Source organism: Globicephala melas, chromosome 6, assembly GCF_963455315.2.
Source record: "Globicephala melas chromosome 6, mGloMel1.2, whole genome shotgun sequence".
NCBI lineage: Eukaryota > Metazoa > Chordata > Mammalia > Artiodactyla > Delphinidae > Globicephala > Globicephala melas.
The window spans coordinates 2,134,936-2,150,843 of record NC_083319.1 but is presented as its reverse complement, the minus strand read 5'-3'; the positions used below and the strand labels follow the sequence as shown (position 1 = coordinate 2,150,843).

Below are 15,908 nucleotides of genomic sequence, written 5' to 3'. Positions count from 1 at the left end.
GGGTAAGCTGCGGCCTTTCTGAGCAGGGCCGGGGGTGCACTGCAAGGACACGCTCCCCACACGACGCACAGGCCGGGGCAGCAGCTGGGCTGGCCCAGTGCCAAGCGGAGGGGTCTCTAAGCGTCTCAGGTGGCAGGCGTGCCATCCAGTCTGCAGCAGGACGGGCCCCAGGTCGATGCCACACAGCAAGAGACACTCAGAGGCCACCTGACAGGCCTGCCCTGAGAATCCAGAGATGCTGACGGGGATGAGGGCGCCCGCACGCGGAGCCCAGCGTGAGAAGCGGCCCCCTGGACAGACCCCACAGGAGAAAGGCAGGCCGGGGCTGGTGTGAGGGGGCTCACACCTGCCTCAGGTGTGCGCACACAGCCGCGATCCTGGGAACACGGAACCTAGGGACAGAGTTTCCAAGAGACTTCAGCTCTTGTTAGACATCTAAGATTGACGCTGAAGAGAAAACTCACCAACGTCAAACCTCCCCAGAGCCCAAACCTCATTAAACGTGCAGCAATTTTCTGTGGAGAGAGGATGGAGGGAAGGTCTCCAGGCCCGGCTGGAAGCCTGTCAGGCGACAGCGTCCACAGTGGAGAGGCCGCGGGGAGCTAAGGTCCCATCACAGCTCAGGGAAGGCACGTGAGCAGAGACCCACCGAAGGCACAGAGGCGGGAGCACGTCTCACCCTGCACCTGAGGATCCTCCCCTGAGAGGAGCCCCAGGAAGGAGCGACTGCGGGGATCCCGCCCTTGACGGGATCCTGGGGAGACCCTGCAGGACAGCAGCGGGTGCAGAGGCCAGAGCACCCACCTGAAGGAAAAGCCTCCTAACTGAGAAACTGAAACTCACACGGATGCTAAGGAAACAGCGAAACACGGAGCACGTGGAATAAAAACATAAATGCTGGAAAAGCGCAAAAGGATCATGAAAAGCTGAAGCTGAAGCATTAACTCCTGGGAGAACGGAGCGCGGCACGAGAAGGGGCGCGAGCTGTGACAAACCCACACCCTGTCAGCACAGCGCCAGGTGCGACTGCGGGCCTGGCCAAGGCGGCCACGTGACCACGCCGAGCGGTGGGGACACCTGTCACAGCAGCAAGTCAGGAGGCGGTGTCCACACGGCGGGGACACCACATGGGGGCAGAAGACACAGCGGTGCTGCCGGGCCGGCCACCAAGTCCCAGGCAAACGGGCCACGAGCACCCGGGAAGCGCCGATGAACACACGGCAAACACCCTGGAAACGGGAGGGTCCTGGGCAGGAAGGGGAAGGCACGTTCCCCCACCCCTACCCAAAGAACCCTGGCCAAAACGAATTACCCAAAAGGGAGAAAGAGAGCCAGACATACACTCTCTTCCTTAAACTTCAACTTTATCAGCGAGTGAAGCAGTAACAGTAAAAGGGGCTAATTTTCACCTCTCAACTCGGCAGGTTTGTGTTTTGTTTGTTTTTTTTTGCGGTATGTGGGCCTCTCACTGTTGTGGCCTCTCCCGTTGCGGAGCGCAGGCTCCGGATGCGCAGGCTCAGCGGCCATGGCTCACGGGCCCAGCCGCTCCGCGGCACGTGGGATCTTCCCAGACCAGGGCACAAACCCGTGTCCCCTGCATCGGCAGGCGGACCCCCAACCACTGCACCACCAGGGAAGCCCGGCAGGTATTTTTTAATACTATCCAGTATATGAGAAGACACAGGCAGAAAAAACACTTACACAGACTAAACAGTACGAGAAAAACGGTACAATCTTTATGGTCAGAATTTGGCAAAAACTAATCAAAAGCCTTTAAAAATGAACCTCAGCTTAATCTCAACCACTACCCACCAGGAACATGTGGGCGGAAGTCACCAAGATGCTCAGGGAGACGGCTGCTTATTGCGGGAGGGGACAGCTCGGCCCCGACACGTCGAGACCACGGCAGGCGGGCGGGCGGGCGGGCGGGCGGCCTCAGAATGGCCCGAGCCATACTCACCACATCTCACCAAACGCAAAGCTCAGCCTACGGTCAAGTGCCTGGAAGACCCCAACTGCGCCTTTAAGTATGGAGGTTACACCCAGATAAATACAAACTATGGGAAGTTAGTACACTTCACTGCAGAACACTACGTGTGCAGGTGGCAGGGCCATGGCGAATTTTCGCTTTCTTCTGTTGCTCATCCGTGTTTTCTAAATGTCTATAATAACCACGCCATTCCTTTGATAAGGGGGAAAGAATCAATACAAGTTGTTAAAGGAAAAGGAAAAGAAAATCTGAACCTGTGGCCACAGGAAGGGAGCTCGGGCTCGGATCACACCTGGGCTCCCGTGGAAATATCACTTCAGAACATCATTTTTTTAACCAAATCCCCGTGGGACGCTTCCCGCATGTACTACTATCTGAAGCCAGGGCACAAGGACGAGGAGGTGCCGCCACCGGGACGCGACCTCGTGGCCACCGGCCAGCTCCCGAGTCCCACCGGGACCAGAGGCTCCACAGGAGTCCTGGAAAAGCCCTCCACCTCACTGCGGGGTCAGAGGGTGAAGGCGGTCTGCTCATCCACTCGATGCCCCGGACCCACACGAGGGAGGAAACCAAGTAGAGAGCAGGGCGGCATCACCGCGGCGAGGCGGCCGTCCAAGGGAGCAGCACGCGGACTCTGCCAGGCTCTGCTGCGTTCTTCAACTAATCCCACGGCCACAGACTTTCACCTCACCTCTGATAAAGCCCTCACGTGGCAGGGAATACATGTGCAAACTGTGTAACGAAATAACTCCGAATTTCCTGCATGTGATACAACTCTGCAAGGAGCTGCTCCACGTTCCATTTCCTCTGCTTAATAAAGTGTCCCTAATGGAACACCTTTGGCAAATGAGGAGGCTTAATAACCAAAGGGCTTTGGCAAGGTAATCCTCTAATCACACACCACGAGAAATGAACATTCTTTATGAAGACTGTATAGAGAGGCACATTGTAAGCTTCGAAACATAAAAGGAAAATCACAGCATTTAGGAAGGTACCATTTTTCCCTTAATCAAAATGCCTTCTAAACTGAGATCTCCATGAACGCACGTACGTGCTTGAGATAAAAATAAAAGGAATTTATTAACGTGCACCGCCAGCACACCTGTGCTTTCTACAGGCCCCTGCTGCTCCCCTCTGTCTGAACCACAGTGGACACACGTCCGAGGCCGCTGCTAGCCAGGGTCACAGCAGGACACACAGGAGGGCGCTGCTCTCAGGGGGAAGAGGACCCACAGTCAAGGAGCACCCCGGCCACTCACGCCGCTCGCCCCCGTTCCGGGCAGGGCCCCAGCGCTCACCTTGTTGACCCAGAAGACCATGGCGTCCTCAAGGTCGTAGGGAAGCTCTTTCGAGGCACTGAACGTGGAGAAGCGCTTGACGCTGGCCACCACCTTCTCAATGCTGATCATCTCCACGGTGTAGGCCATCATGAGTGCGTCCACCATCGCCATGTGGGCGCTCTGGGGGCAGAGGCAGCAGTCAGTCACCCAACCTTGCCTTTCCGCCCCGGGTCAACGCAGAGACCCTCCCTAGACCCACAGCTGAACGCCTCCGTTGTCTGTCTTCCTCTGCATCTAAGGAGGCACTCAGATCTCTACTTGTACGTGACCCCCACTTCCTCATCTCTGACGACCCCGTGAGAGCCCGGGGCTTCCCTACTGCTCAGCTGTGGGCCAAGGTACAAGGGGCCAAGAGACGCGCCTGAGGCCCCATGACCACCACAGGCCCCTGGGGCCTCAGGGGCCCGGCACACTGAGCTCACGCCAGGCCTTCGAGCCCTTTCTTCCCAGAACCAGTAACATCCCCTCGATCCACAACACACATCCACCAAGGCCAAGAGCGAAAAGCCACAGAACGCAGAGCGCCTGAGAACGGCCGAAGCTTAAAGCCACGTGGGAGGTGCCACAGCGGCGTAGACCTGGAGCAGCCTGGGAGAGTCACACTGGTGGGATGGCTTTCCGGGAAAGATGCGGGGAGACGCTCGGGGAGGACAGGTGCATTTCCTTCTTTATTTTGGCACAAAAATACTTAGAAGATACACGTGAAACAACCTAAGAGGGTGGGCTCGACAATTCTACGGCACAACACGTGCAAAAAGTTTGCTCCCCGTGAGAAAAAGCCGACAGGAATCTGCTCCCTCCCCCTTTTCCAAATCAGCCCCCGGCCCGCGGAGAGAAGGTGCTCTCGAACCCTGAACGTTTGGGGTGACTCTGCTGCGCCGCAGGGGGACAGCGGCAGCCCACCAGCCGCCCCCGCCTGCCGCCCAGGCCACTCACCATCTTTATGGGCACGTGGCTGAGATCAGGCTCCGTCACGGGGGTGTCGTCACTCTCCATCACGTAAATCCCTTTCCGGGACAGGGCCTGGATGACAGCCTGGTGTCCCTGCAGAGCGGCCACCTGGTCCCCTCTGAGGATGAGGCCGCAGACGCGGCAGTACAGCTCACTGGACAGCAGCAGCCTGATGACCGGGGGCTTGACGTGCTCCTGCTCGTACTGGTCGATGTAGAAGGGGTCCCTGAGGTCCTCCGGGATGTCATCTGCACGGGGGAGAGACCGCCGCGTGAGCACGACGGCACCCCCACTCTCTCCACACACGGCTCAGGGCCGACGGCACACAGACGACGGACAGAGGGGCTGTGAACGACGACAGGCAACTAACCACGTGCGAGACCCCAGCTACTCGGCAAGCGCTGCCCTCCTCCACCAGCAGAGGCGAGCAAGCCACGCACAGCACTGGGCAACGCCACCGCCCAACCCCCACGAGCATCTCTCCCGACGCAGGAGAGCAAGGAGCAGGTGTGGGAGCCGGAGGGGGCTCGTGGGCCGAAGGGAGGCCAGGACCGCGCACAGCCAGGCCACACCGAGCACCCGGCACCAGCCCTGGGGAGGGAGCCAGGTGCATCCCCGTCTGCTGTCAAATCCCGTGATTTCAAGGCCAGACGCCAGGTCTTTAGAGGAAAGAGCCAGGCCTGCCGCTGCTGCGACAACCAGGCCGGAACCGCAGCCGTGAGCCTCTGCGCATCTTTGGACCGGGCGGCACAAAACGATATGAGCCATGTTACCAAGCATCCCCTCGATCCCATCAAATCAACACTTCTGTCCCCACGTCACAAATGAGGAAACCGAGGCACAGAGAAAGTCAGCAACGTGCCCAAGGCCACGAGAGTCAGAAACCAACGATGAACCCAGCGTGGTCCACGGCACCTACACCGCTTCCCACACACACCCCCACCGTGTGTGCAGAGCTTTCCCGGCGGCTGCGACAGTCTCCCCCCCCCCGCTGTCCTTCACGCTTGCTCTGCAAGCTGTCAACCACTGTCCCCCAAAGGGGGGACTCTGCAGTCCAGTCCAGCTGCACCTCACTTTGCTGCGCTCTGCGGACACTGCGTTTTCTCCAGGTTAAAGGTCTGGGGGAAGCCTGCGCCTAGCCAGTCTCTGAGCTCCATTTTTCCAACAGCATTTGCTCACTTTGTGCCTGTGTGCCATTTTAGTAACTCTTGCAGTTTTCAAACTTTGTCATTACTACTATATTTGTTAAGGTGTTCTGCAGTCTATTGTAACTGGAATTTCGTAGCAAGAGTGTTTTGGGTTTTTTTTTCTTTTTTTGGCTGCATTGGTCTTCGTTGCTGCACATGGGCTTTCTCTCGTTGCGGCGAGCGGGGGCTACTCTTCGTTGCAGTGCGCGGGCTTCTCATTGCAGTGGCTTCTCTTGTGGAGCACAGGCTCTAGGCGCACAGGCTTCAGTAGCTGTGGCACGCGGGCTCCATAGTTGTGGCTTGCAGGCTCTAGAGCGCAGGTTCAGTAGTTGTGACACACAGGCTAAGTTGCTCCCCGGCATGTGGGATCTTCCTGGACCAGGGCTCGAACCCGTGTCCCCTGCACTGGCAGGCGGATTCTTAACCACGGCGCCATGAGGGAAGTCCCCAACAGAGTGTTTTTAACGAAGCCGTGTATGTCTTTTAGACATAACGGTGCTGCACACCTGATAGACTACAGTCCAGTGTAAACGTCAGGTTCAGATGCACCGGGAAACCAGACCTCCGTGCGACTCGCTCGGCCGTGCGGCCTGGGGCTGAGCCCGGGTCTCTGCTCTCTCACTCCGCCCCACCCCCACCCCGGCCACCCCCGCGGCGCCCACGCTCAGGCCACACCTCGAGGTGACCCCACCCAGGAGCGCGGACGGCACTCGCTCAGCACAGGGGGCCACCTTCTCCGTCGGCGGGGAGCAGGGGGTACCCACGCCGGGAGTCAGGGCAGGACCCGGACGCAGCTGGCTGGGAAGTGAGCCTGGGAGGGAGGCAGGGTCACCTCCGGGGACAGCACCGGGACCCGCCCCTCCCCGCTCGCCCTCCGGCTCGCTCGCCCTCCCGTCTCCCGACACGGGCGGGGGCACGGCCATCCCACTGCCCAGGGGCCCTCGGTCAGCAGCCGCAACGGCGCAAGGACCCGTGTGGGTGTCACCGCCAAGCGCTGAGCCGGACCGAGCTGGTGGGACAGTGGCCTGAGGACGCTGCCTTGGGGACACAGGTGTGAGGCGCGGCTGTCTGAGGGCCACTGTCATTCAGCAGAAACATCAGGAGACAAAGCAAGCGCGGTCCTGCAGCTGTGGCCGCAGCCCTCGAGGCTCAGGACTCTGAAGTGGGCCTGCTGGGAAGGCCACGAGAAGGGTTAGAGGATGCGGACAAGACTACAGGTAAAACAGGGTCGGCGCTCCACGCACAAGAAGGAACAGGGCGCCAGCTGGTCGGGTGAACAGAGGATCGGAGCTAGAGGACAGCATGTGCGCTGAGAACAGGACCCGAGCACGTCAGCCTGGCCTTGACCGGGTGCGCCTCTCACCTGGCCGGTCAGAATCCCGGCCTCGAGTGCAAACCATGGACACTACGAAGGCCTGTCTCCGGGGTTGGGAGAGGACTGAATCAAAACGGACGTGTAAGTCACCACGCTACGAGCGGAGCCTGGAGCGCAACAAAACTCACGCAAGTATTAGTTATCAATTGTATTATCAGGCTAAAAAGACCACCAAGGAAGCACTCCTCCTGTTGCTGTCACACGTTGTCCCATCCTGTCTACCAAGGCCACATGACTCACCGGGGGGCGGGGGGGGGGAACGGAGACGTGGCAGCACATGGGGGGGTGGGCAAGGACTCCCAGGTAGGCGCCAACCCCAACCTGAAGCCCGAGACGGGTTCCAACCCAGTCTGAGGAAAACCACGACGGCAAGCCTCCACGACACAGCAGGGCAATGAGCCTCACCACCTGAGAGCTTCAAAACCACGGCAGTGTCCACCCCACCCCAGACCAACTAAGCCAGAATGTCCTGTGGGCTCACAGGCAGAAACAACCGTACCCCTGAGAATCCACGAGACAGGCTGCAGAGGTGGCTGGCGGGCTCCGCCGAGAAGTCCCTTACTTACACACTCTGGCTGTGGAAACAGGCACTCACAGAGGGCTTCTAATTCTGGAGCCCTGCCTGCACCCCACCCTTCACTGGAGATGCCAGACAGAAGGGAAAGAAAACAGCCAGCAGCTGGCCCCACCGGGCACAGCCCAGTGACTCTCCTCCCCTACACCAGGCGAGCTCCAGAACAAAACCATATCCCAGCGGTGGCGGGATAGGTGGGCGCCAAGGGCGCTTTTCCCCCCCTTTGCTGAGGCAGGCTCGGTTGTGGGAAACACACAGGCTTGGCTTCTAGTCAACAAGCCAGGAAGAGAGACCCCTGGGAACCCCGGGAGAGGGGTGGGGGACCACAGAGAAGAGGGGGTGGATAAGGAATCCTGAACCCGTGTACACTGTCCGGGTGACCCCAAGTGGCCCATGTGTGACAGACCCAGAGAACTGAACTGACCTTGGAACCACTGCCCACACATGGCCAAACAGACTTCTGGTCTGAACTTACCGGGGTTTACTGCCACCCAGCTGCTAACAGAGCACCAAAAACACAAGCATCACCCAAAAGATTTCAGCAGAAACAGGCTCACAGCATAAGATTCTAAGTGTCCAGGGCAGGGGCTCCCTGGTGGCGCAGTGGTTGGGAGTCCACCTGCCGAGGCAGAGACGCGGGTTCGTGCCCTGGTGCGGGAAGACCCCACATGCCGCGGAGCGGCTGGGCCCGTGAGCCATGGCTGCTGAGCCTGCGCGTCCGGAGCCTGTGCTCCGCAGCAGGAGAGGCCACAACAGTGAGAAGCCCGCGTACCGAAAAAAAAAAAAAAAAAAAGAATCCGCCTGCCAATGCAGGGGACACGGGTTCGAGCCCTGATGCGGGAAGGTCCCACATGCCGCGGAGCAACTAAGCCCTCGCACCACAACTACTGAGCCTGCGCTCTAGGGCCCACAAGCCACAACTACTGAGCCCGCACACCACAACTACTGAAGCCCGCGCGCCTAGAGCCTGTGCTCTGAAACAAAAGAAGCCACCGCAGTGAGAAGCATGTGCACCGCAACAAAGAGTAGCCCCCGCTCACCACAACTAGAGAAAGCCCACGCGCAGCAACCAAGACCCAATGCAGCCAAAAATAATTAATTAATTTTAAAAAAATGTCCAGGACACAATCCATAAGTACTCAACACATAGAGACAGGAAAGCGTGACCAATTCTCAGGGGAAAAGAGAGTCAACAGACGCCAACCCTGAGATGACCCAGATGTTAGAATTACTGAAGACTTTAAAACAAGGCCCCACGAGGCCCTCTTGAAACAAACGGAAAGATATAAGTTATTAACAGAGAAATAAAAACTATTTAAAAAAAAAACCAAACCTTCAGAACTGCAAAATACCGTTATCAACAAGAAATTCAATGACAGATTCAAAGGATGAACAAAACAGAAGCGGACTCACAGATGGAGAGAACAAACTAGGGGTTACCAGTGGTGGGGGAGAGGAGGGTAAAAACAACTGGGTGTGACGAAGGCTCAAGGATGTGTTGCGCAACGCAGGGAATCTAGCTGATACTTTGTAATAATTGTAAATGGAAAGTAACCTTTAGAAATTGTATAAAGAAATAAAAATTAAGTTAAATTAAAAAAAAAAAAAGGCAAACCAAACAACAGAGGAAAGAGTCAGTGAACTTGAAGACAGACTAACAGAAGAAATCTACCTGAAGAGCAGAGGGAAAATCAACAGAATGAAAGGCAGAGCCTAAGGGAGCTGTGGGACAACATCGAAAGATTCAGTAATTACGTTACTGCAGAAGGGAGATGGGCACAGAAAAAGCATTTGAATAGATAATGCCTAGAATCTCCCCATATTTGGTAAGAAACCAATTTACAGGCTTAGGAACCAACTTGAAGGAAACCAGGTCCACACACGGCATAATCAAATGGCTGAAAACCAAGGATGAAATAACGGGCCGTCGGGACCCCTAACCGGAGGTGTCAGCCAGACGTTCAATGACCGTGCTGAAAACAATGAAACGAGAAAAGATTAGACTAAGGATTCTGGCAGAAAAGTGGAAATTATTTTTTAAAAAGAGACAAAAGAACTTGGCAGATCTGAAAAAGAACCAAGTAGGAATTCCAGAGCAGAAAAATACAGTAACTAAACTGAATTTCCACACTGGATTGCTGAATAGCACATTACACACAGAGGAGAGAAAACACAGCACAGAAGGTAAACGACAAACACCGCTTAGTGTCGCAGGAGTGTGACTGGAGACCCAGAAAGAAAGGAGAGAAAATATGGGGCAGAAACAGTATTCCGACAGATAATGGACAAGCATTTTCCAATACTTGTAAAATTCATGCTTCCCAGCAGAAGGGAGGGAGGAAGGGAGGGAGGGAGAAATCCACACACCAAAGAACATCACAGTGACACTGCTAAAATCCAAAGACAAAGGAAGAGCGTGCAAAGCGGCCAGAAGGAGCTCCTAGTCAGGACGAGGTGGCACAGATTAGTCCTTCCCTGCTCCTCTCTACCGGGCACAACTGTAAACCCTGGAAGGAGCTCAAAGGCTACCCAGCAGAGAACTCTGAAAGGTGGACGAGGAAGGCAAGCTGGCTGGGAACCCAGGACTGGCCAAGCACAACAACAGGGCGTCTTACAACACCCCCTCAACAAAAGGTGACCCAGGCCTGGTACTTCCTGACCCCCAGCCTGGAAACAGAAGGCAAGCCAAGCGGGCTCATTCCTGCCCCAGGTGGAAGGGGAGTCCCACCCACTACACCAGGCCAGCCTGGCAGAAGCAGCGAGGGAGCGACAGGAAGCCCCACACCCACCTCCACAGGGCACCCCACCTGGAAGCGCTCTCCTTCCCCATGAGGCCAGAGACACCCCCACTCATCACCGGGCGCCAGGGGAGTCCAGCAGTGCGACCTCAGCACGACGGGCAGCCCAGGAAACACTCTGCATCCCCCAGAGGCAGGGGCGGCCGCCACAGAGAATCCCACCCCACCCAGAGGCGCTCCTTCCGCCTCCTAAAGCAGCGCCCGCAGGGACGGTGGGAAGCCCAGAGGCACCAGACATACCAAGTATAGCAAAATGGTACCACAAGGCTCTGGACATGACACTGCCGCTGGAGCCACAGTCCAGAGTGGCCAGGACCTGCAGGCAGGACCTCAGCAGGGACACTGCTGACTATGATAAAGAAACTTAAGTAGCACCCAGACTCACCTAACATAGAGCCACAATGACCAGGAAGCAAGCAAAGATCGCCTACCGTAACCAGAAGCAAGAAAACCATGACCTTAAGGAGAAAAGAGAATCGACTGACACCAAGGCGCTGGAATTATCCGACAAGGGGCTTTAAAACAAGTGTAAAAACACGGCTCCGCAGGCGATCACAAGTCTCCCGAAATAAACGAAAACTGGAAAAAGAGTCAGCAAAGGGGTCATAAAAGGAATCAAACACAGAACTGCAAAACAGAGTCACAGACTTTAAAACTCACTAGTCTCAACAGTAAAGTAGAGATGACAGAGGACAGAATCAGTGACCTTGCAGACAGATAAACAGAATCTACCCAATCTGAACAACAGAGAAAATATACTGAAAAAAATAAAATGGACAGAGCCTCAGGGACCTGTGGGAGAATAACAAAAGATCCAATATTCGTATCACTGGAGTCCCAGGAAAGAAGGTGAGTAGGGCTGAAACAATATTTAAGGAAATAATGGCTGAAAACTTCCCAAACATGGCAAAACATATAAACCCACTGATTTCAAGAAACTGAGTGAACCCCAGATAGGCTACACCCAAAACTCCAAGCCAAGACACAGCATAATTGAACTTATGAAAACTAAAGACAAAGTATTTTGGAGCAGCTGTAAAGAAAGAACACGTGAAGGAAAAGGGAACACCAACTCAACTGACAGTGGGTTTCTCCTCTGAGCCACAGAGGCCGGGGGAAGTGGCACACATTACAAGTGCTTGAGGAAAAGAACTGCCAACCAGATTCCATGTCTGGCAAAACTATCCTCAAGGAATGAAGGAGAAATAAAGACATTCACAGACAAAAGAAAACTTAGGAAAAAAAAAATTGTCTCTAGAAAACCTTAAAAGAGGCTAAAGGAGGGGGCTTCCCTGGTGGCGCAGTGGTTGAGAGTCCGCCTGCCGATGCAGGGGACGCGGGTTCGTGCCCCGGTCCGGGAGGATCCCACATGCCGCGGAGCGGCTGGGCCCGTGAGCCATGGCCGCTGAGCCTGCGCGTACGGAGCCTGTGCTCCACGACGGGAGAGGCCCGCGTACCGCAAAAAAAAAAAAAAGTGGGGAGAGCAAAGGAACCTAAAGGGACAAAAGGTTTCCACACCTCACTCAAAATGATAAAACAATACCTGTCAACTGTTGGAAGTCACCTATGTATACTGTAATACCCAGAGCAATCACTAAGATAGCTATACAGATATACCCCAAAATGAGATAAATAAATCAAGACGGAATCCTAAAAAACAGTCACGTAATCCACAAGAAGGCCCCAAAAAACAAAACAAAACCAGGAACAACAGAAAACAAACAGACTAAATAACGTCAGACTTAAACAGTAACAATTACATTAAATGTAAACACTCCAAATACACCGAGTAAAAGACAAAGGCCGGCAGAGCAGGCTGAGCACAGCACAACTGCAGGTGGTTTATACGCAGCTTGCTTCACACCCAACGATGCAGGCAGACTGAAAGTAAAGGGACAGAGAAGGCTATAACAGGCAAACATTGTTTAAAAAAACAGGAACAGCTATATTAATATCTGATAAAGTAGAAAGAACATTCCTAGGGACAAAGCGGGACATTACATTAACAGTAAAGGGGTCAATCCACCAAGAAGACTTTACAACCCTTAATGTGTACGCACCAAAGTACAGAGCCTCAGAACTCATTTAGAAAAAAAAAAATGGACAGAGCTGTAAAGAGAAATAGACACTACAAGCATAGTGAGGGACTTAAACATCACCTATCAGAACTGACAGAATTCAGACATAAAATCAACAAGGAGGAAGATCTGAACAACACAACCAATAAAGAGAATCTAACTGACCTGTGTAGAACACTCCACCCAGCAAGAGAAAACACCTTTCTTCAAATGCCCACAGAACATTCACCAAAACAGACCTTATCCTGGGCCATAAGACAAACCTTAACAAGTTTAAAAGAACAGAAATCACACAGCGTATGCTATCCTACCATAATGGAACCAGACTAGAAATAATACCTAAAACACAAACAGGAAAATCTCAACAACTGGAAATCACACTTTTAAATAATTCATGAATCAAATAGGAAGTATCAAAAGAAATAAAGAGAGATACATCGAACTGAACGAAAATACAACATACCAACATACGTGGGATGCGGCTAAGGCAGTACCGTGTGGAAAATTTATAGCACTAAAATGCTTACACTAGAAAAGAGGATAGATCTCAAACCAATAATCCAAGCCCTGGGACTTCCCTGGTGGCACAGTGGTTAAGAATCCACCTGCCAATACAGGGGACACGAGTTCGATCCCTGGTCCGGGAAGATCCCACGTGCCAGGGAGCAACTAAGCCCGTGCGCCACAACTACTGAGCCTGCGCTCTAGAGCCTGTGTGCCACAACTACTGAAGCCCGCGCGCCTAGAGCCCGTGCTCTGAAACGAGAGAAGCCACCGCAATGAGAAGCCCCTGCACTGCAACAAAGAGTAGCCCCCGCTCGCCGCAACTAGAGAAAGCCCATGTGCAGCAACGAAGACCAAATGCAGCCAAAACACAAATAAATACATTTATTAAAAAAAAAAAAAGCTCATCATCATTAGTCAGCAGGGAAATGCATACCCAAACCACAATGAGTTATCACAGCCCACACACTTGAATGGCTACTATTTAAAACACTGACAATGCCACGTGTTGGCAAGGATACAGAGCAACTGCAACTCTCATGCCACACTTTGCTGGTGGACATAAAAAATGACACAGCCACTATGGAAAACAACTGAGCGGTTAAACACACTTATATGACCCAGTAACTCCATGGCCAGGTATCTACCCAAGACAAATGAAAACACACGCCCACACAGACTTGAATATTCACAGAAGCTTTCTTCATAGTAGACAAAACTGGAAGCAATCCGAGTGTCCATCAACAACTGAGTAAGTATTAAATAAATAAATAAATGTTTTAAAACGCAACTAAGAAGTCTGCATGCCGCAACTAAGAAAGATCCCGCGTGCCACAACGAAGGTCCCGCATGCCACAACTAAGACCCAACGCAGCCAAAATAAATGAATGAATAAATAAATTTTTTTAAAAGGTAAGTAAAATGTGGGGAGCCAAACAATGAAGACTATTAGCAGCCCTAAGCGAAAAGGTCTACACACATGGATGGGTCTCTAAAATACTAGTAAGTAAAGGAAGCCAGACCAAGAACACCTGATGTATGACTAGAGGCATGTGACACTCCAGAAGGACCAACCTAATCTACAGTGACAGGAGCACATCAGTGAGCCTATGGGCGGGGACTGACTGCAGGGGGCTCAAGGAAACCCTCGGAGGTGATGAAAAGGTCTTACCTTGATTGTGGCCCTGTGCACAGGGGTGTATGCATTTGTTTAAACTCATCAAACTACACTCTTAAAAACGTGTGCATTGGGCTTCCCTGGTGGCGCAGTGGTTGAGAGTCCGCCTGCCGATGCAGGGGACGCGGGTTCGTGCCCCGGTCCAGGAGGATCCCACATGCCACGGAGTGGCTGGACCCGTGAGCCATGGCCGCTGAGCCTGCACGTCCAGAGCCTGTGCTCCGCGACGGGAGAGGCCACAGCAGTGAGAGGCCCACGTACCGCAAAAAAAAAAAAAAAAAAAAAAAAAAAAAAGTGTGCATTTTATTGTATGTAAAGTACATCTATCTCAATGAAGTTCGTTTTCTCAAAGGTGCAAAATAAAATTCTTCACTGTATACCCAACAATGGGCATTAACCCATCCTACAGAGACTTCTCTAAAAAGCCAAGGTTTAATACATCTCTTCCCTCCTGAGAAATCTTCAATGGCTCCCCAATTCACATACAACAAAAACCCCAAATTATCAGCCATTCAAGGCATTCCAAGATCTGGCCCTAGGCGTTCTGTCCAATCTACATTCATCTTACATTCATCTAACTCTGCAGCAGCTAAGTTCACATCCCACCCCAACTAGAACGCTATGCTTTCCCTTAGCCTGGAGGATGCAGCACTCTCCCCGCCCTCCTTGTCCCGGTTCTCTGTTTCCTCACCTTCACTAGGTTCTTACCCACCTGAGCCGCACAGTCGGCTTTACCTTCTTGAATGGAACATTCCAGATTCCCTCAGGGGTGTTTCTCACCCTCCCTTACCTGTTCTGCCGGAGCACTTGCTCCTCTCTCAGGCACTAGTCTCCTTGGCCTTGCATCACAGGTCTACGTTTGCAAGGCCACGGCCAGCACCCCGTGAGCCCTGAGAAGCACGCTGAGGACCCCACAGGCCACAACATACTGTTCAGCTGAACTGATTCAAGTTTACTTTTGCCTGAGTTTGAAATAACTGGAGGACAGTGACTGAGGGATATTTAAGTGAACTAGTTAGCATGGACAATAAGAAAGAGAGGGCTAGGCGAGGGAACACGAAAGAAATCAGAAACAGAAATAAAACTCAAAGATCACCTCTGTCTATGCGACAACAAAGCCATGAAAGTAGGAAAGCCCCAGGGAATAGAGACTATAAATACCCCCGTCAAGGGCACCGAAGGCTCCAGGTGGCCCCCCAGCTGACCCCTCCCCGCGCGCGCCCACTTGCCAGCCCACCTCATATCAGCCCAGTCTCGACCACTCTGCTTTCCTAATATCTGTTGGCTCAACCTACCTTTCTAGTTCCCACTGCCGACAAGCTGGCCAAGACCTTGGTTCTTCAAGCCAAAGCGACATCAGCTCTGCAATGGACTTAATGGGTGTGTCCCCCAAAATTCACGTAATGAAACCTAACCCCCAAGGAGAAGAAGGTATTAGGAGATGGGGCTTTGGGAAGGCGATTAAGTCATGAGGGTGGAGCCCTCAGGAATGGGATCTGAGCCCATATAATGAAGCTCCCTCACCCTTTCTGCCATGAGGGCGCAGCGAGAAGACGGCCGTCTACAAATCAGGAAGCAGGCTCTCACCAGACACCGAATCTACCGGCACCTTGACCTTGAACTTCCACCCTCCAAAATCATGAGAAAAATGTCTGTTGTTCTTAAGCCACCCAGTCTCTGATGTCTTGTTACAGCAGCCTGAACGGGCTGAGACGAGCTCCTGGATACTCCACTGACTACAGCCTCTTCGCACTCTAACCTGCTAGAAGACTCTCGCCAGGCTGTCTCTCAGCCCATCACCACCCCACGCGAAAACCTCCCGAGGCATACATCGTGAAAGAACTCGCTAGCCAGCCTGCAACACCGTGAACAATCTGGCCCTCACTATTTTCCAAACTAATCACCTACTATTTCAGTCCACAAATCCTCTGTCA

The 15,908-nt window shown here is 53.4% G+C and overlaps 1 protein-coding gene across 7 annotated transcripts in view; it reads right to left on the bottom strand.

The window, feature by feature from the left end:
• The window catches only part of CAMSAP1 (calmodulin regulated spectrin associated protein 1), a 54,395-nt gene that overhangs the window by 33,071 nt on the left and 5,416 nt on the right, over positions 1-15,908 (bottom strand). For all 7 annotated transcript variants that reach the window (XM_060300167.2, XM_060300168.2, XM_060300169.2 and 4 more), the window contains exons 3-4: positions 4,267-4,529; positions 3,289-3,450 (exon numbers count right to left, since the gene is read on the bottom strand). In XM_060300167.2, the coding sequence (XP_060156150.1) occupies positions 3,289-3,450; positions 4,267-4,529 (425 nt within the window). The remainder of the gene's footprint in view (positions 1-3,288; positions 3,451-4,266; positions 4,530-15,908) is intronic.